This window comes from Calidris pugnax, unplaced genomic scaffold, assembly GCF_001431845.1.
Source record: "Calidris pugnax isolate Ruff unplaced genomic scaffold, ASM143184v1 scaffold166, whole genome shotgun sequence".
NCBI classification, from domain to species: domain Eukaryota; kingdom Metazoa; phylum Chordata; class Aves; order Charadriiformes; family Scolopacidae; genus Calidris; species Calidris pugnax.
In genome coordinates this window covers 917,655-944,752 of record NW_015090941.1, presented here as the reverse complement: position 1 = coordinate 944,752, position 27,098 = coordinate 917,655, and the positions used below count along the sequence as shown (strand labels likewise).

Genomic DNA, 27,098 nt, shown 5'->3' with positions numbered 1-27,098 from the left:
ATCCTCCCCCTCCCCACCTTGGTGCAATATTTTATTTTCTCCTAAGTCCTTCTTGCTTGTCCCTCTCCCCTCGGTGCCCCCTCCCTGCTCCTCCCCCCCCACCCCTGGCATTCACACGTGTCAGGGGCTGGCCCCATGCCTCCCCGAGGAAGGGCAGGTTAATACCTCTGGGCCAAGGCTCTTGCTCTCCACTCCGCATCCAGCCTCCGGCTCCTCCGCAGCCATGGACAGGACTGTCTCTGCCTTGCTGCTCTCTTTGCTGCTCCTCCTCCAGAGCTATGGAGTTTGCGGGGCCCCTCCGCAGCCGAGAGGTAGGTGGGGAGCTCAGCGGTGGTGGGACGCACGGTGTGGGTCCTCTACCTCCTTGCCATGGTACTGGGAAGGAGGTGAAGGAAAAAAAGAAATACCCAACATCAGTCAGGGAAGCAAAGGAGCTTTCTCAAATATTTTCCCAAGGCAGCAGAACCTGGTGATGTGTTTGCTTCTGCCCGTTGCGTGGCTTGAGAGAAATAGTTAGAGGTCTGTGCAGAGGCACAGCAAAGGTGCCATCAGGTCAGCTCCATCTCCTAGAGCAGCAGCAGCATCAGGGCTCACTGCTTTTGGCTGGAGGAGGCCCAGGCAGGAGAAGGGCTCTCCTCTGCCTTCCCGAGCTGCTTCTCCTCCCCACAGCTCTGCAGAGGGACGGTTTTGCCAAGAATTCGAGGAGGAGTTGGCCAGACATCCCCAGGCTCTGGTTAACCTCACTGAGCAGGAAGGAACCGACCCAGGGTCAGGTTGCTGAGGATGGGACTTTCCTAAGTTTTACTTCACCCATTCTTCAGCAAAATCCTGCTCTGTTTGTCTTTCCAAGTGGGGTGTAGGGCAGCCAGGTGGGAGAGGAGCCTCCCGCTCTTTAGGTTGCACGGTCTCTAGCTCCTGGTCTGCAATTAGTGCCAGTGAGTAGCGAACACAAAGGGAAGGGCTGGAGGGTCTGGTAGGGAGGACACATTTCTCCTCGGCCAGGGGCAGGATGCTGTGGGGGTTCCAGCCAGGCTGAGGAACTCACTGCAGGAGAGGTGGCCAAGGCAAAAACTACTGCTGGGTTTTAAAAATGCTTGAATGATCTTATGATGATGCAAAACACATACACCTGGGCAGACTGACAGCTGTGAAATGGGCGTAACGGCGGCTGCAGCCTGGGCTGGTGGTCATGAAGGGGAGTTTTGTGATATACTGACCCGTTTCTCCTCAGCAATTTGGAAAGGGAGGGTTATCTTTGCTGCAGAACCCCTAAGCGCTACCAAAGTCAGGAAAGTAAACAGAGCAGTCATTCAACTCAGCCCCACCGTGAGCAATCACTATTTCTAAAATAAACACCTTTTAATTCTGAGTTACTAGGAAGCTTTCCGGTTCTTTTAATGAATATGGCAAAGATGCCGAAAGAGATATTTTCTGCTAAATCAGTGCATGAAATTCAGTTATTCCTGAATAACTTCAAGTGTGGACACTTTTTAAAATAGAGGGGGATATTTATTTTAAAGTTTAATTCAACTTTAAAATAAACTATGCTGAGTCAAGATGGCCCTCAGAGCAAGACTCTCTGACTGTCACCTCCTGGAGATAACCAAGGCCTGTCCTCCAGACCCTGATGTCTGCACAGAGGCTGTGACCAGACAGGATGAAATCCCATAGCTCCCATCTGATATCTCTTATTTGCTCCTCATTTCCCTAAAATATACTTCACTCTCATAAAAAGAGGTTTAAAATGTTATTTAGGGCAAAATCACAGAGCTTCCATTAAAAAAATGCAAAAAACCAACAAAAAATCCCCCACAACTTCAAAACTTCTATTGGATCCAACTGTTTCTAGGGAAAAATAAATAACTTTTCTTCCTTGGTTTGTCACTAAAACCTGACATGATTCATTAGCTACAGCAGCAAAGGGGAAACTGCACTTGATTTCTGGAGGAACTGATTGCAGTAATTTGAACCTTTCTCGATACCTTCATTTCTCACCTGTAAAATGGGCATAACCAACCCCTGGTAAAGGGATTTGCAATACCATACATGGACCGCCAACTGAGTTTTTCCTTCCTCTGCAATAAATTATGCAATAAGCAGAAGTCACCCATGTGGGAAAAGGTTATATTATTGCTTTTTATTGGAAACTAGAGCATCTGACAAAGTAACCACTGCCTGCTTCCCTCTACACACAGAGCATCTTTTAGAGGGACCTTTCTGGGAGCCAGAAGCAGATTCTGCATTAATGTCTCTCAGGAAACTAACCTGATTATATTCTTTATAGATATATCACAGGGTATTTATTTTCATCTGTCTAAAAGACTGAAAGCTCCATTAGATTTCACACTGAGGACTAGCTATAATATTTATGTCATAATTTGGAACAGATTTGTTGGCCCAAAAGCTCACATTTAAAAATCTGTCTGCAGAAATCTCCTTTATGGTATAACCTATATCGTCCCTCTCTGCAGAAATCAAATATTAACAGAGCACTTGATACCCCTACAGAGACAGGATAAGTGATAGAAAAAAAATTAAAGGAACAGAATGCTATAGATCTGGTGGGAAAAATGGGACAATTCATTTAGAAAATCATAAAAAATATCAGCTCTTTTTATGTTATGCCACAGTTGAAAATTAGGATGGAAACAGCATGAAAGAGAGATTTTTTTTTAAAAAATCACTCAGCTCTTTGCATTGCTAATGCTTCCTGTTTATGCCATTTACTTTTTACAGTGGATATTCATGTCTTACCATGGGGTTGTAGAGATTAACTGTCAATTACGTGGCTCTACATCTCTCTGTTGTGCCCTCCCTCCCCAGCTCACAGAAATAAAACAGCGCCGGTCTTTTCTGTGTTACCGTATTTCATTATTAGTGCTTCTAGCTGAAAAACACGAGGCTGGTTCATGTTATGTTCATTAGTTAATCTGGGCATCTCGACTCACGAGCGAACCTGAACTGCTGAGTTGCATGCCTGCTCCTGGTCATGCATGACGGAGACACAATCTCGTTAATTAATGTCCATGCGGATTGCTTACCCGCGTCTGAAAAGCGGTGACTCGTTTTGAGACTCTTTTTGATGCAGAAATGCAGGCAGAGGCTTCAGTTCACAGCTTTATTCCTCCCAGCCCCCCTGCCCCCGTGCTGCCATACGTGAGTTAAGTTTCGTGTAGACATTTGCAATAGCCCGGGGTGACAAGTGGGTAACCTGCTCCCACAAGTGCAGCGCTGGTTCCTCCTCAGCTCGCTCCTTCAGAAGTACACGTTGTCAGCCCGTAACTGTGCTTTTCTTACAGACACTTTCCTACGAAAGGAAAAAGAACATTTAGAAATGTTAAGTTAAAGTGGTCTCCTTGGGCCTCTCTGATGCAGGCAGAGAAAGGATTGCAGCTCGCAGGTCCTCTAGCCTCAGCTGCTGCTCTAAGAAGACCATCTTCTCCTTCCGAGTACACTTTTCTCTCCTTCTTCTTTCATTTTTCTCCTCCTTCCTCACCCTTTCCAGGCACCCTGTGCAGAACCAAACCCACCGACCTGGTGTTCATCATCGACAGCTCTCGAAGCGTGCGCCCACACGAGTTTGAGAAAATCAAGGTCTTCGTGTCCCAGGTGATCGAGGGGCTGGACGTGGGCCCCAACGCCACCCGGGTGGGTGTCATCAATTATGCCAGTGCCGTCAAGAATGAGTTCTCCCTCAAGACCTACCAAACCAAAGCTGCGCTCCTGCAGGCTGTCCGGAGGATAGAGCCTCTCTCCACTGGGACTATGACTGGTCTGGCTATCCAGTTTGCCATTAGCCGGGCGTTTAGTGACTCAGAAGGGGCCAGGGTGAGGTCTCCCAATTTTAATAAGGTAAGCAAATTATCCATTTCTTGGATGCTCCTTCTCTCATGTGGTTCATCATGGAGTGGTTAGAAAAATAGGAGAAGAAGGAAAGATGATTTTCCTCTGTGCTCTGAGTGCACGGGGACAAGTCAGGGTTAATTTGGTTAGAAAAATAGGAGAAGAAGGAAAGATTATTTTCCTCTGTGCTCTGAGTGCATGGGGACAACCCGTTTCTCCTCAGCAATTTGGAAAGGGAGGGTTATCTTTGCTGCAGAACCCCTAAGCGCTACCAAAGTCAGGAAAGTAAACAGAGCAGTCATTCAACTCAGCCCCACCGTGAGCAATCACTATTTCTAAAATAAACACCTTTTAATTCTGAGTTACTAGGAAGCTTTCCGGTTCTTTTAATGAATATGGCAAAGATGCCGAAAGAGATATTTTCTGCTAAATCAGTGCATGAAATTCAGTTATTCCTGAATAACTTCAAGTGTGGACACTTTTTAAAATAGAGGGGGATATTTATTTTAAAGTTTAATTCAACTTTAAAATAAACTATACTGAGTCAAGATGGCCCTCAGAGCAAGACTCTCTGACTGTCACCTCCTGGAGATAACCAAGGCCTGTCCTCCAGACCCTGATGTCTGCACAGAGGCTGTGACCAGACAGGATGAAATCCCATAGCTCCCATCTGATATCTCTTATTTGCTCCTCATTTCCCTAAAATATACTTCACTCTCATAAAAAGAGGTTTAAAATGTTATTTAGGGCAAAATCACAGAGCTTCCATTAAAAAAATGCAAAAAACCAACAAAAAATCCCCCACAACTTCAAAACTTCTATTGGATCCAACTGTTTCTAGGGAAAAATAAATAACTTTTCTTCCTTGGTTTGTCACTAAAACCTGACATGATTCATTAGCTACAGCAGCAAAGGGGAAACTGCACTTGATTTCTGGAGGAACTGATTGCAGTAATTTGAACCTTTCTCGATACCTTCATTTCTCACCTGTAAAATGGGCATAACCAACCCCTGGTAAAGGGATTTGCAATACCATACATGGACCGCCAACTGAGTTTTTCCTTCCTCTGCAATAAATTATGCAATAAGCAGAAGTCACCCATGTGGGAAAAGGTTATATTATTGCTTTTTATTGGAAACTAGAGCATCTGACAAAGTAACCACTGCCTGCTTCCCTCTACACACAGAGCATCTTTTAGAGGGACCTTTCTGGGAGCCAGAAGCAGATTCTGCATTAATGTCTCTCAGGAAACTAACCTGATTATATTCTTTATAGATATATCACAGGGTATTTATTTTCATCTGTCTAAAAGACTGAAAGCTCCATTAGATTTCACACTGAGGACTAGCTATAATATTTATGTCATAATTTGGAACAGATTTGTTGGCCCAAAAGCTCACATTTAAAAATCTGTCTGCAGAAATCTCCTTTATGGTATAACCTATATCGTCCCTCTCTGCAGAAATCAAATATTAACAGAGCACTTGATACCCCTACAGAGACAGGATAAGTGATAGAAAAAAAATTAAAGGAACAGAATGCTATAGATCTGGTGGGAAAAATGGGACAATTCATTTAGAAAATCATAAAAAATATCAGCTCTTTTTATGTTATGCCACAGTTGAAAATTAGGATGGAAACAGCATGAAAGAGAGATTTTTTTTTAAAAAATCACTCAGCTCTTTGCATTGCTAATGCTTCCTGTTTATGCCATTTACTTTTTACAGTGGATATTCATGTCTTACCATGGGGTTGTAGAGATTAACTGTCAATTACGTGGCTCTACATCTCTCTGTTGTGCCCTCCCTCCCCAGCTCACAGAAATAAAACAGCGCCGGTCTTTTCTGTGTTACCGTATTTCATTATTAGTGCTTCTAGCTGAAAAACACGAGGCTGGTTCATGTTATGTTCATTAGTTAATCTGGGCATCTCGACTCACGAGCGAACCTGAACTGCTGAGTTGCATGCCTGCTCCTGGTCATGCATGACGGAGACACAATCTCGTTAATTAATGTCCATGCGGATTGCTTACCCGCGTCTGAAAAGCGGTGACTCGTTTTGAGACTCTTTTTGATGCAGAAATGCAGGCAGAGGCTTCAGTTCACAGCTTTATTCCTCCCAGCCCCCCTGCCCCCGTGCTGCCATACGTGAGTTAAGTTTCGTGTAGACATTTGCAATAGCCCGGGGTGACAAGTGGGTAACCTGCTCCCACAAGTGCAGCGCTGGTTCCTCCTCAGCTCGCTCCTTCAGAAGTACACGTTGTCAGCCCGTAACTGTGCTTTTCTTACAGACACTTTCCTACGAAAGGAAAAAGAACATTTAGAAATGTTAAGTTAAAGTGGTCTCCTTGGGCCTCTCTGATGCAGGCAGAGAAAGGATTGCAGCTCGCAGGTCCTCTAGCCTCAGCTGCTGCTCTAAGAAGACCATCTTCTCCTTCCGAGTACACTTTTCTCTCCTTCTTCTTTCATTTTTCTCCTCCTTCCTCACCCTTTCCAGGCACCCTGTGCAGAACGAAACCCACCGACCTGGTGTTCATCATCGACAGCTCTCGAAGCGTGCGCCCACACGAGTTTGAGAAAATCAAGGTCTTCGTGTCCCAGGTGATCGAGGGGCTGGACGTGGGCCCCAACGCCACCCGGGTGGGTGTCATCAATTATGCCAGTGCCGTCAAGAATGAGTTCTCCCTCAAGACCTACCAAACCAAAGCTGCGCTCCTGCAGGCTGTCCGGAGGATAGAGCCTCTCTCCACTGGGACTATGACTGGTCTGGCTATCCAGTTTGCCATTAGCCGGGCGTTTAGTGACTCAGAAGGGGCCAGGGTGAGGTCTCCCAATTTTAATAAGGTAAGCAAATTATCCATTTCTTGGATGCTCCTTCTCTCACGTGGTTCATCATGGAGTGGTTAGAAAAATAGGAGAAGAAGGAAAGATGATTTTCCTCTGTGCTCTGAGTGCACGGGGACAAGTCAGGGTTAATTGTCAAAGGTGACAAACCCTTGGGAGGTGAAAACCTCCAAACTATTCTTGAAAGCAAAGCTCAACTTCCTTTTGGGCAGAGCTGGCCAGAAGTTGCCCACGTAAATTTAACCCAGCTTCTCTAGCTCTTTCTGGAGTGTCCTTTGGGACATGGCTCCTGCTTCCAGTCTGCCCACAACGACGTCCTGCTGTGAGATCTCAGCCAGCTTTGCTAGGCATGAACATACCAGGAGTGGCAATGCTCATCTTCCCCAAAATATCATAATAAAGATGCTTCAGAATCCACCATAGTAAAAAGCGAGGCAATCTTCTGAAACTTTCCTTTGACACAGCCCCTTTCATCCGTAGATATAAAGCAAAGTCCTGTTTCAGTGTCCTCCACTGCTCTTCCAGTTTTTCAGAGGCTGGCTGATGGCTGCTTTCCATTCTGGGTATTCTCTTCAGGTACCCAGACTTTACAGACCTTTTAGCATTTAAGGCTGTGGTATAAGGTCAGTTTGATTCTACACGTGGTTGCAACAGGTATCGCTTCTCCTGGCCCGTATTCCCTGTCTGGGAAGCTCAGTCTTAAAAAAAATTATTCCCTCATTCATTCTCTCTGGATTAGACCATGAATGAAACCAAACCCCAGCCCAGTGAGCACCACCAGGACAACTATCTTCTGAGCATGTGGAGAATGTATATTCTTGGCAATATGTGCTTTAGCTAAACATCATGAACACACTTCCTAGGCCCTCGTGTCCTGTGCCAGCTCCACTGGCTCTCTGCTGTGTGACTGGACCAGAAAAATAAGCAAAGGTGTTAGCAAGCAGCTAGAGCTTCCACCAGCTGGACAAAAGCCCAGCTGTTGGAGCCAGGAAGCCTGGGATTTTTCTCCCAATTACAATATGTTTGGAACATCAGTCACTTTCCATTTCTCTCACTGCTAGTAAAGCTCTAGGGCAGTCAGAGCAGAACATGGAAGAGATGCCCAGGGATGGCAAGTCAAAAATGCTACTGAAAAGTGAAAATTAGGCAGTGGTAAAGATCCGCCAACTCCAAAAATCAGCAACCTGAATACTCTGCTGATCTGGAATTCACAAGAAAGCCCTAAAAATGAGGCTGTCACCTACAAGGATGATTAATTAAAGTTGACTTTGTGTGCCCCCTCACTTTGTTGAATTATAAGCACCTTGCAAATATGAATGAGTTTATCCTCATATGGCCTTTTATCATGGGATTCACAGCAAGGAAAATTCTCCATACCCTTAGCTTAAATCCAGTTTAACACAATAGGAAGAAAATCAAGAGTGATAACAGGAGAAAAATTACACTCCAAGGGACTTTCACAGGCAATCAGGTCCAGAAAGAGCAGCTCCTCTCATGAGCCATGATCATATGAAGCTTTGGAGTCACCTGGTGTAGATTCTAATGGCCCAGCTCCTGCAGGGGAACTCCAATTGCAACGGCTTTTTATTCAAGAGAAGTAATACTGGTTTTGTTTGCCAAATTCTTTGAGATTCACTGAAAGAAATCATTGCAAAATTGCAAGGCATTTTTAATATTATATCGTTATTATAATTGTTTTTAGTAAAGAGCTTTAAAATCCTGTAGGTGCAAGACTAATAGTTCTCCTTCATTTGATTGAACTACTTCAGAGAGAATTCATGTGGATTCAACCTTCAGCTACTTTCTGGAGGTTCAAGCAACTGCCTGTTGCTGCCGAGGTGCCTTTTGCTTTTCCACACTTTCCCAGCAGCTGTGTCTGTGAGGGGTCTCAGGAGAGGCAGCATGGTCCATGCTGCCTGCTCCAACCACTCTCAAAAGGCTTTGGAAAAGATTATTTTTCTCAGAGAGCTCAAGGCTGCCCAGTTACTCCATGGGTGACTTTATTGAAGAGCTGTTTCAGATGGTAAAGAGATGTTTCCTCCAGCAAAACTGCTCCAGGGAAGCTAGTGGGAAGGTGACAGGTCTCTAGCAAAACCCTCCTGCCATCTCAGCATGGCCACAGCACCCTACAGTGGAAAAACACAAGCAGAGTGGGAGCTGCAGGTCTCCACTAAGCAGGCTCATCCACAGCCACGCACAAACTGTGCTTTTCTGTCCAGAAGAAAAAAAAGAATGGGAAATTATTGTTTTGGTTGGCTATTGTTTAGCACAAAACCAGACAGCTGAACTGAAACCAGAAAGAAAAAATTATGTGGATGATAATGTCTATTTCTCCTTCTCAGAAATTTTTACTCTGCTTAAAGTACAAAAATTGTTTAATAAAAAAAAAACCACAAAAAAATCCCATCAATTTGAATGCCAGACCACAGGAATATTTCAGCTCTTGAGTACTGATAGGCCAGAGACATTTACTTCTGAATGCTTCCAATGCTTCCTTGAAAAAAGCTTATATCTTATCTCACTCCATTAATTGGTTGTTCCAATGTCCAGAAGTGCCAGAAGCTCCAAGCAGGAGAGGGGTTCAGATGCACTTGTGCTGCCTCCTGTGGTGCCAGCTGAAGTTGCCCGGTGTGTAACCAAGTCTAGAAGCAATCAAGAAAGGGGATAGATGCTATTCCTTTCCTTGGAGATGGTCAACTCTCACTAGAGGAATGATTATCACATTAATTTCCATGCCTCAGGTCATCAGACTTTCATTCAAAGCTGTGGAGCACCTTTACAGATGAATAAAGCCACATGAAGGGTGATTGTCAGTGGACAAAGTTTTCTTTCCAAAAGCTGGTAGCTGTTGCATGGCTGCACATTAACAGAAATCTCAGGCAGTTGTTCATTTGCCATTAAGTGGGACCTGACAGCTCAAGGTAGCTCTTCCCCAGGCTCCATCCCTTCTCCCTTCATCTATCCAGAAGATTTACTTGTAGGAAAGTACGGGGGCACCAAGATGGCTGAAGCGGTTCTCTTTTCGATGTTTGACCCATAAGCAAAGGAGGGTGGCAGAGGAACTGCAAAGGAACATAAGACTCTTCCATGTATCTGCCATCTTCCACTAGAGGAGCTCATTGCTGGAAGAGTAATCCCAGTGCTCTCCATGCCACCAGTGATCCCACACTGACCACAACCCTGACTCAGCTCCAACAACACCTCCAAAGTCCTCAAATCTCTGAGCTGGGCAGAGTCCTCCCCAGTAGATAGAAACAGGAAACCTATGGCCAGTCATTGCACCCATGATGCCTGGATCCTAAAGGAGGGCTCTAACTTCCAGTCTGGTTGCATGAAGGCAGCTCCCATTGACTTCACTAGTTCTCTTATTGTTAACCTTTCAAACAGAACAAATAATGGGATCTTTTTAGATCCACTTTCCTCCAGGACCACTATGGAATCCATTCATGTCCCTCAGAAACCTCACCAGATTTCTTTATCTTCTCCTATCTTTGCCTAATTCCCCAATGTCTATTTTAAGGCAAGGTCACCATGCTTAGGTCAGGACTGGGACACAGTCCTGATTTATACAATACTATTATAGTACTTTCAGTATTAGTCTCTTTTTTCCCCCTTAACACAGCCTGACACCTTACACGCAGCATTGGCCGTTACGGTAGATTGAAGAGACATTTTCTCTGTGCTGTCTGTGAAAATGCCTGGGTCTTTATCTAACTGATCTCCTCCACAACACTTAAGTAACCCCTTTTCCTGCGTGTTACGTTCCTGCTCTTGTCTCCTCTGCCAGACCACTCACTCAACACGCTCTTGCAATGCTTGTGGATTCCTGTCATCTCCATAGGCATAAGGCCCTGCTAATACACCAAACAAGCCTGTAGTTTAAATATCTGACCACTTCAAAAGAAAATTAACTGTATTTATTGACTTACTGCACTAGTATGTTTCTGTGGACAAAGAACACTAAAGTTGCTTTATCTCCCCGAAACTTTATTTCCCGGGCATCTGAAAAAGCAGAATAATAGTAGTGGTCTTTCTAATGATTTATCTTATTCATCAAAAGAAGAAAGAAAGTCACTACAGGCTTTACCCTCTTTCCTTCCACTGTGGATCTCGTCAAAGAGACAGAATCACAGAAAGGCTGAGGTTGGAAGGAACCTCTGGAAGTCATATTGACCAAGACCCTCTCTCAAGCAGGACCACCTAAATCTGGTTGCCCAGGACCATGTCCAGATGGCTTTAGAATATCTCCAAGGAGGGAGGCTCCACAGCCATTTACATTCCTTGGTTTCCTGGTTATTTTTTGCTTTTTTCCACGATGCCTTGAAGTCCAGCAAACATTTCCCTTCTGTGACCCTGATGCTGCTCAGGGGGGCTCCACCATCTGCTCAAGAGGATGAAGAGGTCATGCAGTAATTTAGGGAGGTGAAACTTTCAGAAATATTGGACACAGTCCTTGCTCCTTCACACAGCAGAAGTCCAGCAAGACCTTGTGAAAATCTGTGCTGGGATTGTGGGACCCTGGTCAAAGCCTCACAAGATCACTCGGTCTTGCTGTGCTCTGTGCAGCAAATGCCACCCCAGGACAGGGAAAAGCACTATTTGTTTCTGTAGGCGCTCAGAGTAAAGTCTGTTTATACCTTTATCAAAAACTCCAGGGGTGCCCAATTACTTTTATCTTTCTTTAAGAGAAACAACAAATAGATTGTCAAATTGCTGAGAAAATCAAGGGCTTATTCAACTTTCTGCCTAATTCCCCTTTCAGTGCTGTTACAACATTCATGTTATACACTGCATAATGAGACATAGCTACCTCATTAGCTGCTGGATTGCCTACGCATGGCAACCCTGAAATAAAAATACCTAGGGATGCCTGTGAATACTCTGGTGCCTTAGTTAACCAAGAATAAATTGTGTCATGAGAACATGGGGGATTTCTGTATGACGGAAGTAACACAAGAAGGATGTAGAAAGTGAGGGATTTGCAGGAAAATGAAAGGTGGTGGTTAAAACGAGTAAAAGTTTTGAAGTTGAAAAGCAAAAGTTTCTGAGTTTCCTTAGGGCAGAACTGGAGATCCTGCTCAGCTATTTGAGCAGGTGTTCACCATTTCTTAATTCTTCTCACATGGCTACCTGCTAAGCCCAGCCCGAGACCTTCAGCCTCTCCAGCCTGCAGTGGTTGCCCCTTCCCTCCAAACTGTCTCTTGCTCTTTACCAAACAAGGCACATACCAGGACTCTCAGCTTTTTAATTGAGACAAGGTCATAACACAGAGAATTACAGATATCCTGTGTCTGCAAATAATTTTGAGATAGATTAAAAAAGAAAAAAAAAAAGGTGTTTTTTCATGCTAGAACTCACTGCCTTAGGCTGGCAGGGAGGGCAAGTGTCTGGGCCTGGCAGGGGAATAGTAGGAAAAAATGAGGATTTCTTGATTATCAAGATAACTACATGTGATACGAAGATCACTTTATACTTGTTCTGTTTCTTACACTCTTTCTGTAAACATCTGGTCCTGGCCATGGTCACAGACAGGATCCCTGACTGCTCTGATGCACTCTTATATTTACTTTAGCCATGGGTTCACTGATTAATTCCTGATGCTTGGTCCAGAGTCTTTGTACCCAGACAACAGGAGATCAGAAAGTAGCGTGAATTTTGAGTGGTCAGATCCTTTATGATGAAGATCTTTCCCATCAGATCCAGTTGTGGATGTTGCTAGCAGACACATCCTGGGTTGTATCTTTGACTCAGGCCTATGTGAAGATGCCACCTCGATATGAAGAAGCAAAGAAACTGATTAAACTCGGAGAATCACTTTATTTCGACAGAGAAATGCCAGGAGGACGTGCAACACCTCCGTCTTGGGACAAACACCGAGAGAAAGATACGCAGCTACTGACAGAAACCCGTTCATGGGGTGGTGTTGCTCACAGAGCCTACTTGATAATACATCTTGTTTCCTGACAGGTTGGCTTTTGATAAGCTCTAATTGGCAGCCCCCACCTCGGAGCTGCTGTGTGTGTGCAGACAGACGAGCTGCCGAGCGGCTGAGCCGAGGGCTCTCTCTCCTGGCAGAAAGCACCATTGCATGGCTGGCTCCATCCTTGGCTTGGCTGCTGGTCCAGAAACAACCCGAGGGCTCCTTTTGGTCAATCTTTGCCAAATCTTTGTTCATTCTCCTTTCCAGCACACACTGACCTCTGCCACAGGTGACTCTTTTCCTTATTCTGGCCATGAGCTGAAGATAAATACTTGCATTTATTATTTTTTTTTCCCCTTGGAACTCAGTTACAGTTACAGAACTGAACCCAATTACAGAACTCTGATGTCACCAGGAATTTTTTTCATTTTGTAGCCCTTAGGAAGTGCAGATAAACTTACAGGCCTTCCCCAGGTTGAAAAGTTCTGTATTTTTCCAGGCTCACCCAGCTCTTGTACAGGAGAAAAGCTCTGAACGGGGCAGCAGATCAGTTCAGTATTGCAGAATTACTCTGGGGGACAACTGCAGCATTTGTCCATCCCTCAGCTGATGGGTGGACAGAGGGAGAAAGGAGACACTTCATTGCATGGTCAGGGCCCCTTGGGCATGTGGGGCAAGAAAATCCACTCCTGACCTTACTCTAGATAATTTTTCATCACCTGAGGATGTAAACCAGCCATCATGCTGTCCTAACTGAGCAGCTGGTGGGTCTGATTTTATCTTCAGAAGATGGAGAGCATACATGGCATAGAGGAACATGGCAAATACTGCCTTAATGGCCAGATGATAGCTCTTCAGACTCACTGTTGCTGCCAGATAGATTTTTTTCTGCCTTTTTCATTTGATGTTTCTTTACTTTCTATGTTACTGAGGGTATTTGCCTGTCATGTGTTTTATTTCTTCTTAACAGCTCACCTGCTCCTGTTGATTATATTTCTCCATACTTCATTACATCCCAATCAGTTGCTTAGGACTTGACAGTGGTTTCACAATAAAACAGTTGTAAGGAAAAGTGGCAGGAGCAGATGAATTGGCAAAGAACAAAAATGAGCGTTTTGTGACAATGTCACTTATGAGAAGAAAAATAGAGAGGAAAATGGACCATCCAGCAACAGGAGCAGGGCTCTTGGAGGTTTTCCACTGGTTCAGGGCTCCATTTAATCCAGGGTGAAATCCAGTTCCCAGTTAAACCAGCTGTCTTTCTAGTGCTGGTGTTGGCAGGGGTAGGATTTCACCTCTGTTATTTATTGTGGAACAGGGAATCATAAATCATGGCAGGCACTGACACACCCCATGGACTGAGGCAGATCTCTTCCCCTTGCTCTGCTTCAGCTTCTCCATCTATAGAATGGGGAAAAGTCTTCATCTCATGATGTTTCCATGACATTCCCTGAGATTCTTTAAAGTCCCAGACTGAGTCAGAATTTTCCTTCACATCAGCTGGGGGTGGTTGAATCATAGAATCATAGAATCATTCAGGTTGGAAGAGACCCTTGGGATCATCGAGTCCAACCATCTCCCCTACTCTACAAAGTCCTCCCCTACACCATATCCCTCAGTACCCCATCTAAAGACAGTTAGAGTTTGGTTTGAGCATCAGTTTGTGAATGAAGAACACAACCTTTACTTTGTTTTCCTTAGGGGTGAGATGCACCAGTTGTCCCTTAATCAAATCAGTCAGGTCCCTGGCAGTTTAACCTTTCCAGCTCAGAAGGAAACAAGCCCCACATAAAAGAGTGCCTTGTGTGATCTCAGGAAGAACAGGAAGAGGGGGGAGAAGGGGTGGAATTTCCTGTTGCTTTAATTTTAGAAAATATGAAATCTTTACTAACCCCGGCTGCTCCACAAGCAATAAATTCAAGCATACACCTCGTCTCTGCCCTCCTCTGCGTAGGTGGCGATCGTTGTGACCGACGGCCGTCCCCAGGATGGAGTGCAGGACGTGTCAGCAAGGGCCAGAGCTGCTGGCATCGAGATCTTTGCCATCGGGGTTGGCCGGGTGGACATGCACACGCTGCGGCAGATCGCTAGCCAGCCCCTGGATGACCATGTGGACTATGTGGAGAGCTACAGTGTTATAGAGAAGCTGACCCAAAAGTTCCAAGAAGCCTTCTGTGGTAAGTCCTTGCCACAACCCCTGGGTCCCTAGCCAAGAGCTGCAAGTGGCTGCCAGCAAGGTTTTCACATGGAAGTTGTATGTCTGTGATCATCCTTCCTCTGTCTGCTTCCTTGTTCCAAGGACGTGGGGTCTGCAGGAGCATGAAGCAGTATGGAAGACAGATGCTCTTTGAAGTTGCCTTTCAAGAACTTCAGGTTTTGTTTAGGGAATTTCAGGTTGTAGTTAAAGAAATCTCCCAACTTCAGCGACACAGAAGAGTTTGTAAACATGACCCATGTACTCCTTGAGGCACTGAAAAAGAACCTGGAAAACATAATCTTTAATATAGATAAAATCAATGTCTGTATGGTTAAGCCTATCTGGGCAGTTCTGAGAACCTGGCTTGTAATTTTCCCCACCAGTATTGTCTTCTGAATTCCCAGTTAAGCAAGGGATGGTTTCACTTCCCTGCTGGAGGCTGAACCTTTTCCTGACTATGCTGTTGTCTTTGCAAGCCTTGTGAGGCAGGAGACTCTCCTGGCTGGTGCAGTACGTAATGACTTTCTGCACAGCGTATAAAAAAGAGCCTGACTCTCCTACAAACACATATTCACTCCTACACCAAGTGGTGATGGAGTGAGAAGGCTTCATTAGTTCCAAACGTACCCGCAGGTGGTCTGTAAGTACCCATTTGATGGGTCAGCAGGAGAGGCCTGGGGGGTTTCTCACGCCCATCCCGTCGAAGCACAGACGTGTGGCCACACAATTTAAAAGGTGTGACACACCGTGGTGCCTGTGGCACGGCACTGCAAACACATACGAGCAGGTGGACCTGTAAAACTCTTCGAGACCAATTTCTTCAAGAGGTGTAAAAATCTCATGATTCAGCTTTCAGGCTGAAAGCGATGGGGGTGAGCAGCTTTTTGTCAAGGAAAATTCCCTCCTCTGCAGGAAAGAGGAAAATTTTGAATATAAAGTGAGTCATGTATTATAATCAGGTGTCACTGCTCCAGAAGCTCATCAAAGAAGGGAACAAATACTTCATGCCGAATGGAGAAAGAGACAAGATTTGAGAAGGTGGAATCCAGGCCGTGAATATTTGTGGGAGTTTGTGTTGGCTGCCCTGGAGTCAGGAGTCAGCCAGAGAGGGAGAAGCCTGACAATGTGCTTTGAAGTTCTGGCATTGGTGTCATTCAACAAGATAAAGAGGGGAAAAAAAAACAGAAAAAAATCCTTTCTGTGCCTTGCTTTTCAAATTTGTAACATGCAGATGACAAAGTTCTCCCGGTGGTAAAAACCCTCAGAGAGGCGTCCAAGGGAAGCGCTGTGATAAGGATTATTATAGCTAACAGAGAATAGCACTGTCCTAACTGCCAAGTGGGCTGTTATCGTGCCATGCAAGCAGCTGCACAAAACCATCCTTGGAGATGTACCCAACCACCACCTGCTACTGCGGAGCGGGGTTTGTGGGTACTGACAGCAGGACGAGCTGCGCAGCGCTGTCCGAGCTGTTTCCCACAACAAACACATGGGAAAAAGGCAGCCCCTTGGCCATCCAGCCATGGTTGGGCTAATGACATCTCTGTAGGCTTCAGAGAACTCAGCCTGAGAGCCCAGTGTTACAGCCATCTGCATGGTTAGCAATATTCCTAATTATAGGAGCTACGTATCTGCTGGAAAGATCTGCCAGTGCTGGCACATCATGTCTACATGTGAATTGGGAAGGCCAGAAGAACAAAATACGTGCAGAGAAGAACACAAATAACTTGAAATAATGAATAGAAGCCCTTTAAATTTAAAAGACTTTGCGCCACCTCCTATTACTATGATAGAACCAGAAATGCTCAGTTTTCTGCACAGATTTCTCTGGTATTTGTAAAGGAATTGCTTTGACCAGATCTGTTTACTTTTGGGTTTGTTTTCCATCGTCGTTGCTGTGGCTGTGACAGTGTTGTCAGTCTCTGAGCGCTGCTGGCTCCGACTGCTGCAATTCAGCTTCTGTTTGCTCAGCATCTCAGGAGTCAGATCCAGGTTAAGATCAGCAGGCAGAAGTGTTTGCAGAGAGAGGATCTGAAAGCTGCACGTGTGAGGGTAGCTCTGAAGTGAATTCCAAGGACGTTTGCACATGAATCCTGTCCAGAAAAGACAACTGTACACGGGGATGAACTCACTAATCATAATTGTACTACATAGCCGGAAAAAATGGGTACTGGCCAGCCCAGATGGTAGACTGGAAACCAAATCTCATCCAGTACCTTTGGAGAGTGAAGTATATTGTGATACGCTCAACTGACAGATGGTTTCTGCCCTCAGTATGGAGAGTATTTCTAGTCCCTCCGTGCCCTGGAGTCAGGAGAATTGGGAAAATTTCTCTTTGCCTCTTCTTTTGAGAGCAGCCCCAAGGAGAAGGACTTGTAGTGTTGGTGGTTGAGAAGGTCAACATGAGTCAGCAATGTGTGCTGGCAGCCCAGAAAGCCAACCACATCCTGGGCTGCATCAAAAAAAGCAGGTCACAGGAGATGATTCTGTCCCTCTGCTCTTCCCTGGAGAGACTCCACCTGGAGCACTGTGTCCAGCTTTGGAGTCCTGAGCACAGAAAGGACATGGACCTGTTGGAATGAGTCCAGCGGATGGCCATGAAGATGCTCCAAGGGCTGGAGCCCCTCTGTTGTGAAGACAGGCTGAGACAGTTGGGGAGGTTCAGCCTGGAGAAGAGATCCTTCCAGTTCCTAAAGGGGCTCCAGGAAAGCTGGGGAGGGACTCTGGATCAGGGAGGGGAGCCCTAGGAGGAGGGGGAAGGGTTTGACACTGAAAGAGGGGAGATGGAGCTGAGATGTGGGGAAGAACTTGTTTGGTGTGAGGGTGGTGAGAGCCTGGCCCAGGTTGCCCCGAGAAGCTGTGGCTGCCCCATCCCTGGAGGGGTTCAAGGGCAGGTTGGAGGGGGCTTGGAGCAACGTGGTGTGGTGGGAGGTGTCCCTGCCCAGGGCAGGGGATGGGACTGGATGGGCTTTAAGTTCCCTTCCAACCCAAACCATTCTGTTATTATACGATTCTATGAATCTATCCCGGTCATCATCCAAGAGCAATGACTTCTGCTGCTTTGTCTTACTGCAGAGTAGCTTTAGTTATCTCTGAGTGTATGGGAAAAATATCATGCTTTGTGGACGGGCCAAACAGGCTCTGGGTTGAGAAGCCCTGGCACGGTCTCTGATTTTATTCTGCACTTTTGCTCACAGTGGTGTCAGACCTGTGTGCCACTGGAGACCATGACTGCGAGCACATCTGTATCAGCACCCCAGGAGCGTACAAGTGTGCTTGTAAAGAGGGTTTCACACTGAACAACGATGGGAAGACCTGCAGCGGTATGTAATGATTTCCATTTGCACTGAGCCAAGCTGTGCCTGCAGTGGTGTGGTGGGGATAGGATTGAGACTTGCTCTGTTCAGAAAGGGCAGAAAAGGAAACCAGGAATTATTTTGAAAACATCAATGTCAAGCATTGTTAAATATTGCTTGATTAAGCCTCTTTCATTAGTGAAAAAATGAAACTAGGGCTATATTTTCCTACATAATTAATTGGGGTCTTAGTTGCTGTCTTCTTTCACCCTCTTCTGATATTTTGCTTCAGCTTGCAGTGGTGGATCAGGATCTGCCCTGGATCTCGTTTTCCTGATCGATGGCTCCAAGAGTGTGCGGCCTGAAAACTTTGAGCTGGTGAAGAAATTCATTAACCAAATTGTGGACTCACTGGACGTGTCAGAGAAACAGGCCCAGGTTGGCCTGGTTCAGTACTCCAGTTCTGTCAGACAGGAGTTTCCACTGGGGCAGTTCAAGAACAAGAAGGACATCAAAGCAGCAGTCAAGAAAATGGCCTACATGGAGAAAGGAACAATGACAGGCCAGGCTCTGAAGTACCTCATTGACAGTTCCTTTTCCATCATCAATGGAGCAAGGCCTGGGGTCCCCAAGGTGGGCATAGTCTTCACTGATGGACGGTCACAAGATTACATCACTGATGCTGCTAAGAAAGCCAAAGACTTGGGTAAGTCTCCTGAATTCTCAGTGGCTTGTTTCTCCCTTGGGCCAGGTCCTGCATCTAGTACAGCCTAGGTACAACTCTTTTCCTGGAGATGTCTCTTACCTAGGGTAGAAATAGGTTACTACAGAGTGACTTTGTTGAGATGTTGCCTGAGTATCCATGCACACTCATAAAGAACTTGCAGCAACTCTGGCTGGGGTTCAGAAGAATCTTGGGTTTCCAGCAGCTGGCTTTAGCTCCCACAGCCCCTCCATCTCTTTGATTTAAGTCTGCTGGAGGTCTCTGCTGGGTGGGATGGAGTTTCACACATTTGGTATGGGATGCACACTGCTCTAACATGCTTCACACAAATGTGAAGGAAACTACAGGGAGGAGCTGGAGATGTGTCTGATGTTGGTAATGGAAGTCAGGCCAACATCGGTGGCACTCAATGGTGAGGCAACGACGACCACCAGAGAGCCCCTTGGAGAACAGTGGGAGTTGTAGGGCCAAGTGTGGCTTGGCTGTGTCAGCCCTAAGGCCTGGGAAAGAGAAAGAAGAAATAAAGCAGTAAATAAAGCAGAAACACAGATTAAGGGAGTTACTGTGGACTCCCTGTCTAAATCCCAGACACACCCCGCACTAACGAGAAACTTTCTTCAGCTTCTACTGGAATATTAAAAGCTCACAGGGGCTGCATATTGATATATTTATATGTCTAAACATTGTGAAGTATAAATATCTTGAGATCTGCCCCTTTGCTGTCCTGCTGAACAAGTTCCCAGTCTCCTGACATGTCTGTGTTAAGTGGATGCAGCCCAAGTGAATTCGCTCATGAATTGCTAAATTCTTTACTTCCTTTTAAGTTCTGTCTCGACCACTAGATGGGACTAAGGGCTAGCACATAATAATAAAGGTCAGGTATGAGCTCATGAAAAGCTGATGTTTACAAAGCAAGTTGACATGTTAGGCAGATGTCCAGCTCTTAGAAAATGAAAAGTCCTTATAAACTGTATCTATAGAATTTATTTCTCTGTGATGATAAAGCTTTAGGCCCTGTTTCTTCCTCTTCTATAGTTCTTACACAGAAAACTCCAACATCTGCTCATAAGTGATTTCAGGGGATAAATAACAAGATGCTTATAACTAGACTCTAAACTTGTTTCTTGAGTTGAACATTGTTAAAAAAAACAAATATTGGACACATCCGGAGGCAGAAAGACAAGGCAAAAAGGGGAGGAGGGGAAAGCATTACTGGTGTGTAGACACGGACAAGCAGAGACAAATATTTCCAGAGCGGGGTTAACTGGTATCACCGCTCCAGTCAATGGGAAACTGCAGTTCAGTTCAATAGAAACAGGTTTTAGCCAGAGGTGGCCAATCAATCTCTTGGCAGTGAAGTACCTTGGTATGTTCTTAACTCACCGTATGGGTTGCTCTTGACAGACTATATGAGTTGCAATTTTAGAAAGAGATTCAGCTACAGTTTTGCTGAACCACAGGTCTCCATCGCACAGGGGGCTTTGCCACAGCACGGGCTGACTAATGGTGGCTGCAGGCTATTTTGAAAACTTCCACTGTTTCCTTTTACAGTATTAGCTGGCTGCACGTCAGGGTGTTATGATTATCTGTCCCTTCTTGTATCTCCCAAAGACTGTCCTTGTGGAGATAGTGGTCATTGTCTGGAGAATTCTAGTAAGGCTTTGCCTGCAAGAATATTTTGGAACCTTGTTGACCTGGCTGAAATAAGTCTATAATAGCGGAAGGTAAGGGGGTTAATTTCATCATTAACATCTGCCCAGCTGTGTAGAGGTTGGGGTTCCAGAAGATCAGGAAGGATGTACAAACCAATGAGGGGTATGTACCAGAGCTGCAAGACGCTCCATGGCTGTCCAAGTGACAGGCTCCCCTTACTTGCAGGCTTTAGGATGTTTGCTGTGGGAGTCGGCAACGCAGTTGAGGATGAGCTGAGGGAAATTGCTTCAGAACCAGTAGCTGAGCACTACTTCTACACGGCTGACTTCAGAACCATCAGCAAGATCGGGAAGAAGCTGCAAATGAAAATCTGCGTTGGTAAGAGGGGGAACTGGGGAGAGGGGGGATTTAGTCACAGAATTTGAAGGCTGAAAGCAGAAGGACAAAAATCCACCTTCATATGGATGTTACAAAGAACTCTCTGTTCTTAGTATGTTGGGTTTGCAAAGTGCTTGGAAGGATGATGAGATATCAACATTTTGGGTGGTTACCTGAACCACAGCCACACCTACACCTCAGCCACCTCCCCACCTCACGAACTGCATTCTCCTTCCCTTTTTCTCCATTCTTCTCCCCTTCTCTACCTTTCGTTTCAGTAATGATGAACTCATGGCTGTACCAGGTCCAAAATAGCCAAAAGTGACATAAGGAAAGAAGAGTTGCTCTTAAAAGAGAAGCTAAGGGTTGATTTATTTGGTTTAATTTGAAGATCATCACAAAATTAGGTATTTGAGTTGAAGCTCACTAACCACCGGTGCTTCTACAGTCAAACAGTCACCACAGGGTTGACATATTTCACATTAAAATAAGCATCTAGTGTCTTCCACGTGACTCATAGGTGTCTATATTTGGGCAACCTGAATGCTAAGTTGCACACATTTGGAAAGTCCAGTGAAGCAAAGGCTGAGTGAGGAATAAACTGGATACAAGCATGACAAGAGGAGATAAAGAATAATAAAAAATTTAAAGAATGTTGACCTGTAAATAAGATGAGTCTAAAAATGATTTTAAAAGAACTACCACTGTTATTTTAGATTTTTGTTTTAAGGAATCATATGTCTCCTACGAAATATTGGCCTTTTGCAATGCATGTGCTTCATCAGGCAGATCACAGTGAATCCCGAACACTCAGGCTTCATTTAAGGCACCAAATACCTTGCAGCTCTTCTGAGCACTACTCTGCCAGGCTCATCAGGAACCTGGCACTCCCTCGTCGAGTCCAGGTGCTCAGGCTCCTTTATCCTGCCAGGCAAATGTTTTCTTCCAGTCCCCAGCAAGATTCATTGCACACAGCTCTGATGGGGCTCATTTAGTTCCCAAGAGAGCTCTGCCAATCTCAGATCTACTTATCACGAGTGTGGAGACCTGCTCTTGAGTGTCCCATGGCCCCAAGCAATGCAGAGACCTCTACTGCTGTTATGGCAGGAGGAGATGCTCTACAGCATCAACTGGATGAAATAATGCACATTGCCAAATGATAATCTCCTTTTTCCTTTTCTTTTCAATTTCTATCTCTGTTATCTGTGCCAAAACCAAGAGACATCCATGTAAATATTAGTAGGTCAACAGTAGGTGACTCCTACAGGTGATCATCCCAGATCGTATATTAGAGAGACAAAGTACTCAGTAAGTTAGGGGCCTTGCCTCAGGAAAATCAGATTTGGTTCCTTCTACCCTTGTAGGGTAGAAGGTCATGCTGGCAAGTGCCCTATTCTCCAGATTCCTGAAGATGGGACCTTCTTTTCCTCCTGGGGAATGCTGATAGTGACAACACCCTCCAGGGTCCTGTGTCTGTAGACCCTGGTAACCAGGCCTGCAAGATACTCCCTTTGCCATGGCTACTTTAAAAAGTAGGAGTCGATCCAAGAACAAGATGATGGGATCTATATGAAAACCCCCAACGTATCGTATTTAAATATCTTTCAAGAAAGCAAATCCATTTAAAAATCAGCATTCAAAAAAAAGTAAAACTAAATTTCAGGAAAAGTACTTGTTTGCCAAAAAAAAATCTATTGTGGTACATATCTTAACATCTTAGCTTTGGGGAAAAAAAAAAAAAAAAAAGTAAAGGAATATTTGTATTTGTTTGATTTCCAGTGCCAGCTTGTATTTATCAACAGATGGCTAGAAATCTTCTCTTAATATCCAGCTTTAGTTTACTCATAACTGCTTTAATCCTGTTGTGGTTTTGTGCAAGTCATATCCTTTCCCTTAAAAAGTCCTTCCCCTATTTACTCCTGCCATTTGCTAAGCAGCTGGACTGACTCATTGTGGTCTTGTAAACATTTCTTTCTTTTTCCCAGTCATCTCAGTACCATTTTTTTGCTCCTATTCCAATTGAAGTTAATTTTTCCTGAAGAACATATGCAAATTATTGACATAGATTATCAAACTGATTAATGCACATTGCTCTGCCTGCTCAAGAGATGGATTGCTGAACCAAAGCTCAAACAAAAAAAGCTCAGATGGCAAACATCGTCTCCAACTTTTATTTCACAATATAAGAGTATGGCTCACCACGGTGGTGTTACTGGGGAGAAAACTGGCAAAGAAAGATTGTTTTGGACACTGTATTTGGTCAGATTCCAAAGCACCAGTAGTAAAATTCAGTTGGTTTTCAGGAAACTTGTAAATCTGGGAAAGACTTTTTTTTACACAGAACCTGGCCTATAAAACAAGAAAATGTGAGATTCTCCACTCATCTGAGGTTAAAGCCAGCAGTGATCACTCAATTAGGAGAAATTATATTTTCATTTCCTTCATATTTGTGATGAAGAAAATAAGAATTACTTTGCTTCACTGGTCTCAGTCTTTTTGATTTATTCCTTATTTTTGTGCCACTTAACTCATTTTCCTAATATTCTGCTCCCCAGAGGAAGACCCATGTGAATGTAAATCTATTGTGAAGTTCCAGACAAAAGTAGAAGACCTCATAAATTCATTGCAGCGGAAATATATCCTTCAGAAGCTGTCTGTGTTCAGAACTCAGTGGGTTGGGTTGTGCCTTCTGGAGGGGCCAGTGGGGAAAGTCTATTTGTGGGGGGGAGGAGGTTGGGTGGGTGTTCAGGGAATTGGGAAAAAGGACACTTGGATTATGAATGTGTACGAGAAGAAGTTACAAACCAGAGTGTATATCTACTGCTCTGACACAGAATCAGTAGATCCAACAGACCCAAAGTAGAATATGTCGATCCATTGCAACGCAGCAATGAGCTGTGGGCATCAAGAGCTAGGTCAGTTTTTAGACAGAACCTTAAATGAGCCAATATGACAGGCGTGGAAGCCTGGTCCACGCGTGGGATGATGCTGCTTCCTCTGCAGGCTGTGGGTGCTGTGAAGCAGGCCAGAATGTGAGGGCTGAGAGCAGCAGTGGCCAACACTGGACTCTGAGGAGTAGAAACCACTGGTGCACACATGCAGCTGACTCACTCAGTCATTACATGTCCAGGGACAGGATTCTTTTTATTTGACAGTAAATGTCTATAATGCAAATATCTGAGTTGGCTACCTAAATTCATCCATAGCACTGGAGGGAAAGAGGGTCTTCTGCAGCAAACCATCTCTGACCATATAGTTGGTGGCATGCATAAAGTCAGATGGATAGGTCCTATCATCAGAGAGACAAGTCCAATAGTCAGATGGATAGGTGAAATAGTCAGAGGGATGGGTCCAATTCCCCCCAACTGTCTAAATCCCAGTTGTGGGAGTCTAACTTTCATGTAACTGCTCACTGTGAGGTGAGCTGGATCTCACCTGAACTGACGTTGTGGGGCCACATCATGCCATGCTGGGTCCTGTCATATTGTACAAAGAGCATAAATAAGTTGTTGAAAGAGCAACAAGAAAAAGAAAAACATTAACATTCAGACTTCACACGGGGAAAGAAATTAGTGAAACCTTGAGGTGGCTCACACAGGGCTGGGGAGATTTTTCATTACTGAGAATAAGGGGAGAATATAATTTTAAAAGCAATTTATTCACATATTTCTGTGCTTTGCTATGTCAGTTGCACAGTATATTTTCTACCCTTTAACTCAAATTGAGTGAAATCCAGGACTTCTGTTATGCAAAAGGTCAGAGTAAATCAGTAGTTCTCACCCAGTGGGTTGCTGCTCCCAGGCACATCATGAAAAGCAATTAGTGAAAAGAGCAGAAAATTGCGACACACTATATAACTCTAAGGAAAACACTCTGCTCCACTCTTCACGCAACCCATACGGCTCAAGGTCAGGGATTCTCTGTCAACCACTCAAAACATGTTCCAATCATTCTCACATTTTTAACTCTTCTTCTCACAGAGACTTTATAGGTGCATGTGAGTGTGGGTGCACGCATGAATATTTTCTACCTTCAATAAAAGTTCATCAACATGAACAGCTGTGGAAATGCCAGAGTAGATGATGACAGGATTCCTCTGCTCCCAGCAAGGTAGCTCCCCTCGTTATCTGTTTGAGCAATGAATCACTAACCTGCACTGTCATTTTTTCCCCTTAACTCCTGCTCACTGGAAGCTGTGGCAAAGAGGATCGAAGCCCTGGAGAACAAGATCATCTAAATCCCCAAAACCAGTATTATTTCCCTCCTTCCTAAGGTAACAAAACTAGAACCTCCTTCGCTTGTAGCGGAGGGCAGCTCAGCCACCGTACTATGGCCAGCTTGTATTTTTATAAAGAGTCTAGTCTACGTGCATTTGTTTAAAAGGGAAGAAGTATAACAATAGAGCAGACATTGTATAACGGGCAGAGCACTGGGTGTGACTGAGAGCTAGACCGTGCTAAAGTTTGTTGCATCGTATAGAGTGCATATTTTAAAAAACTGGAAAGAGTTGTTTTTGGTTTAAAGCTTAATATATATATATATATGTTAATAAGTACTTGACTACGAGTTCTGTGAATCCTCGCTGTGTTCTTCTGCATCTTTTGTTTCTATGCATGAGATAATTTAATTTAAAAGTCAAAGTGACTTAAAATCAACTCAGATGCTGAGTGTGAAACGTCAAAGCCGCTGATCAGCTTATTATTGTAAGCATGACGCATTTGTCAGTAAGTAGGCGAAATATATTAATGATCTCCGAGTGTGTGTTGCAGACAAGGTAGAGTAGGATGCTGCTGGTAGTTGGGTTTATCTATAGCTGCTGTACAATATAGAAAGAAGAAAAGCTCAGCTTTCCTAGCCAGCGAGTGCTCTCACGATGTCCCAGTGGACTATCACCTGAGCCAGACCTGTTCTGGGCGAGTCCTGATAATGTGCAATGAGCCAGAGGCCATGGCTCTGTCTAAGGCCAGGCAGCACTGTTAGCACCAGCCCCAGGACACGTGCCCCTGCTCCTCAGCTCCCTGCTCTCCACCTCCTCAAGTGAAGCTACAAGATGTCCCCAGCACCTAAAACACAGGGAACTGCTGCTGGAGCCACTGATGATGGAAGCGGTGCCTTCATCGCTGTGGTGACCAGAGGCTCCTTCCTTATCCCACGCCTCCAAGCACCTTCAAAGCCAGTAAGTTCATCTCAACGCCTTTCAGGCGCTTCTGTTCCTGGATTCCCAGCACTGGCAAGACTAAAAAGCGATGTGGGCTGGAGGTATCTCATGCTGCCTGTCTCCTACAGCTGTAGTCTGGCTGGGCGCGGAGTGAAGAGCCCGTCTTTATTCACGGCACGATGGTGCACCATTGAATGTGAGCACAAGGGGTTGGGTTTGGAGGGGTTTTTTTATTTTTATTTTTTGTATCAAAATATTTATACTTGAGACTATGTGAAAAGCTTTTCAGAATAACTTTGCCTGTTCAGAAATGTCACCATAGCAGAGGTGTTTTGGGCGAATATTAAAAGTTTGCTGAAAATTTTTAAAGTGAATTTAGCGTATTTCTTTGCGCAAGCTTTGATGTAGTTGCTTGACAATGGCACCTCTCTGTAGTCTTGTTAGTGGGTAGGAAAGCCTCTATCTCATGTCACAGCCTTGTATTCCAATACAAGAGAAGAAACAGGTTCATAGAGAAACTGAGAGCTTTCTCTCAAAACAAAAAGCTTCTTTTACAGCAAAAACCATTTGTTATACTCTCAGACTTGCAGGAATAAGTCAACACGTTTCCAAGCATTAGCTCAAGGACTACAGTGGGTTCTTGATAGCAAAACCTCCATTGTCTCAGTCAAATCTTGTATATCCCAGACTCCAGAGTAACCCCTACCAGCTCCTGAATTTGAGATAAGATTTCTGTGATCTAATTTTACACATATAAAATCTAGACACCTAAGAATGAGCTTAACGTTCAAATTTTTTCCTCAACAGAAGCAGGTGCCACAGGCCATGGTTGTCAGGATTATCTAATGTGCACATTTCAGTCCAACAAAGCAGCACTTGAGCCCATTTCTCTTTACAGATTATAACGACTCCTTCAGACTTACACAACTAATTTTTAAACACCTCACCCAGGGCAACCGAGTCACCTCTACTGCCACCCAAGGAATCTTCTTCCTGGTTATATGGAATCACTTTCTGTCTTAAAGATAATAAAAGATAAAATAAATTACAGCAATTCCTGGCCAGAGTAAAATCCAGGAAGAAAC

General features: G+C 44.6%; 1 protein-coding gene across 1 annotated transcript; it reads left to right on the top strand.

The window, feature by feature from the left end:
• Positions 1 to 205: 205 nt before the first annotated feature.
• On the top strand, positions 206 to 25,092 carry MATN1 (matrilin 1, cartilage matrix protein). The gene is made up of 8 exons (XM_014951846.1): positions 206 to 311; positions 3,506 to 3,852; positions 14,562 to 14,784; positions 18,002 to 18,127; positions 18,393 to 18,806; positions 20,703 to 20,855; positions 23,411 to 23,491; positions 25,043 to 25,092. Exons 1-8 carry the CDS (start codon positions 224 to 226, stop codon positions 25,090 to 25,092), a joined length of 1,482 nt encoding a protein of 493 aa, XP_014807332.1. The 5' UTR covers positions 206 to 223.
• Positions 25,093 to 27,098: the final 2,006 nt, after the last annotated feature.

Excerpts from the sequence above, each read along its gene's own strand:
- MATN1 (XM_014951846.1), top strand. The coding sequence starts at position 224 with ATGGACAGGACTGTCTCTGCCTTGCTGCTCTCTTTGCTGCTCCTCCTC. Across the intron at positions 14,785-18,001 it reads GTTCCAAGAAGCCTTCTGTG|TGGTGTCAGACCTGTGTGCC; the intron begins GTAAGTCCTTGC and ends TTTTGCTCACAG. Across the intron at positions 23,492-25,042 it reads AAATTCATTGCAGCGGAAAT|TGGAAGCTGTGGCAAAGAGG; the intron begins ATATCCTTCAGA and ends ACTCCTGCTCAC.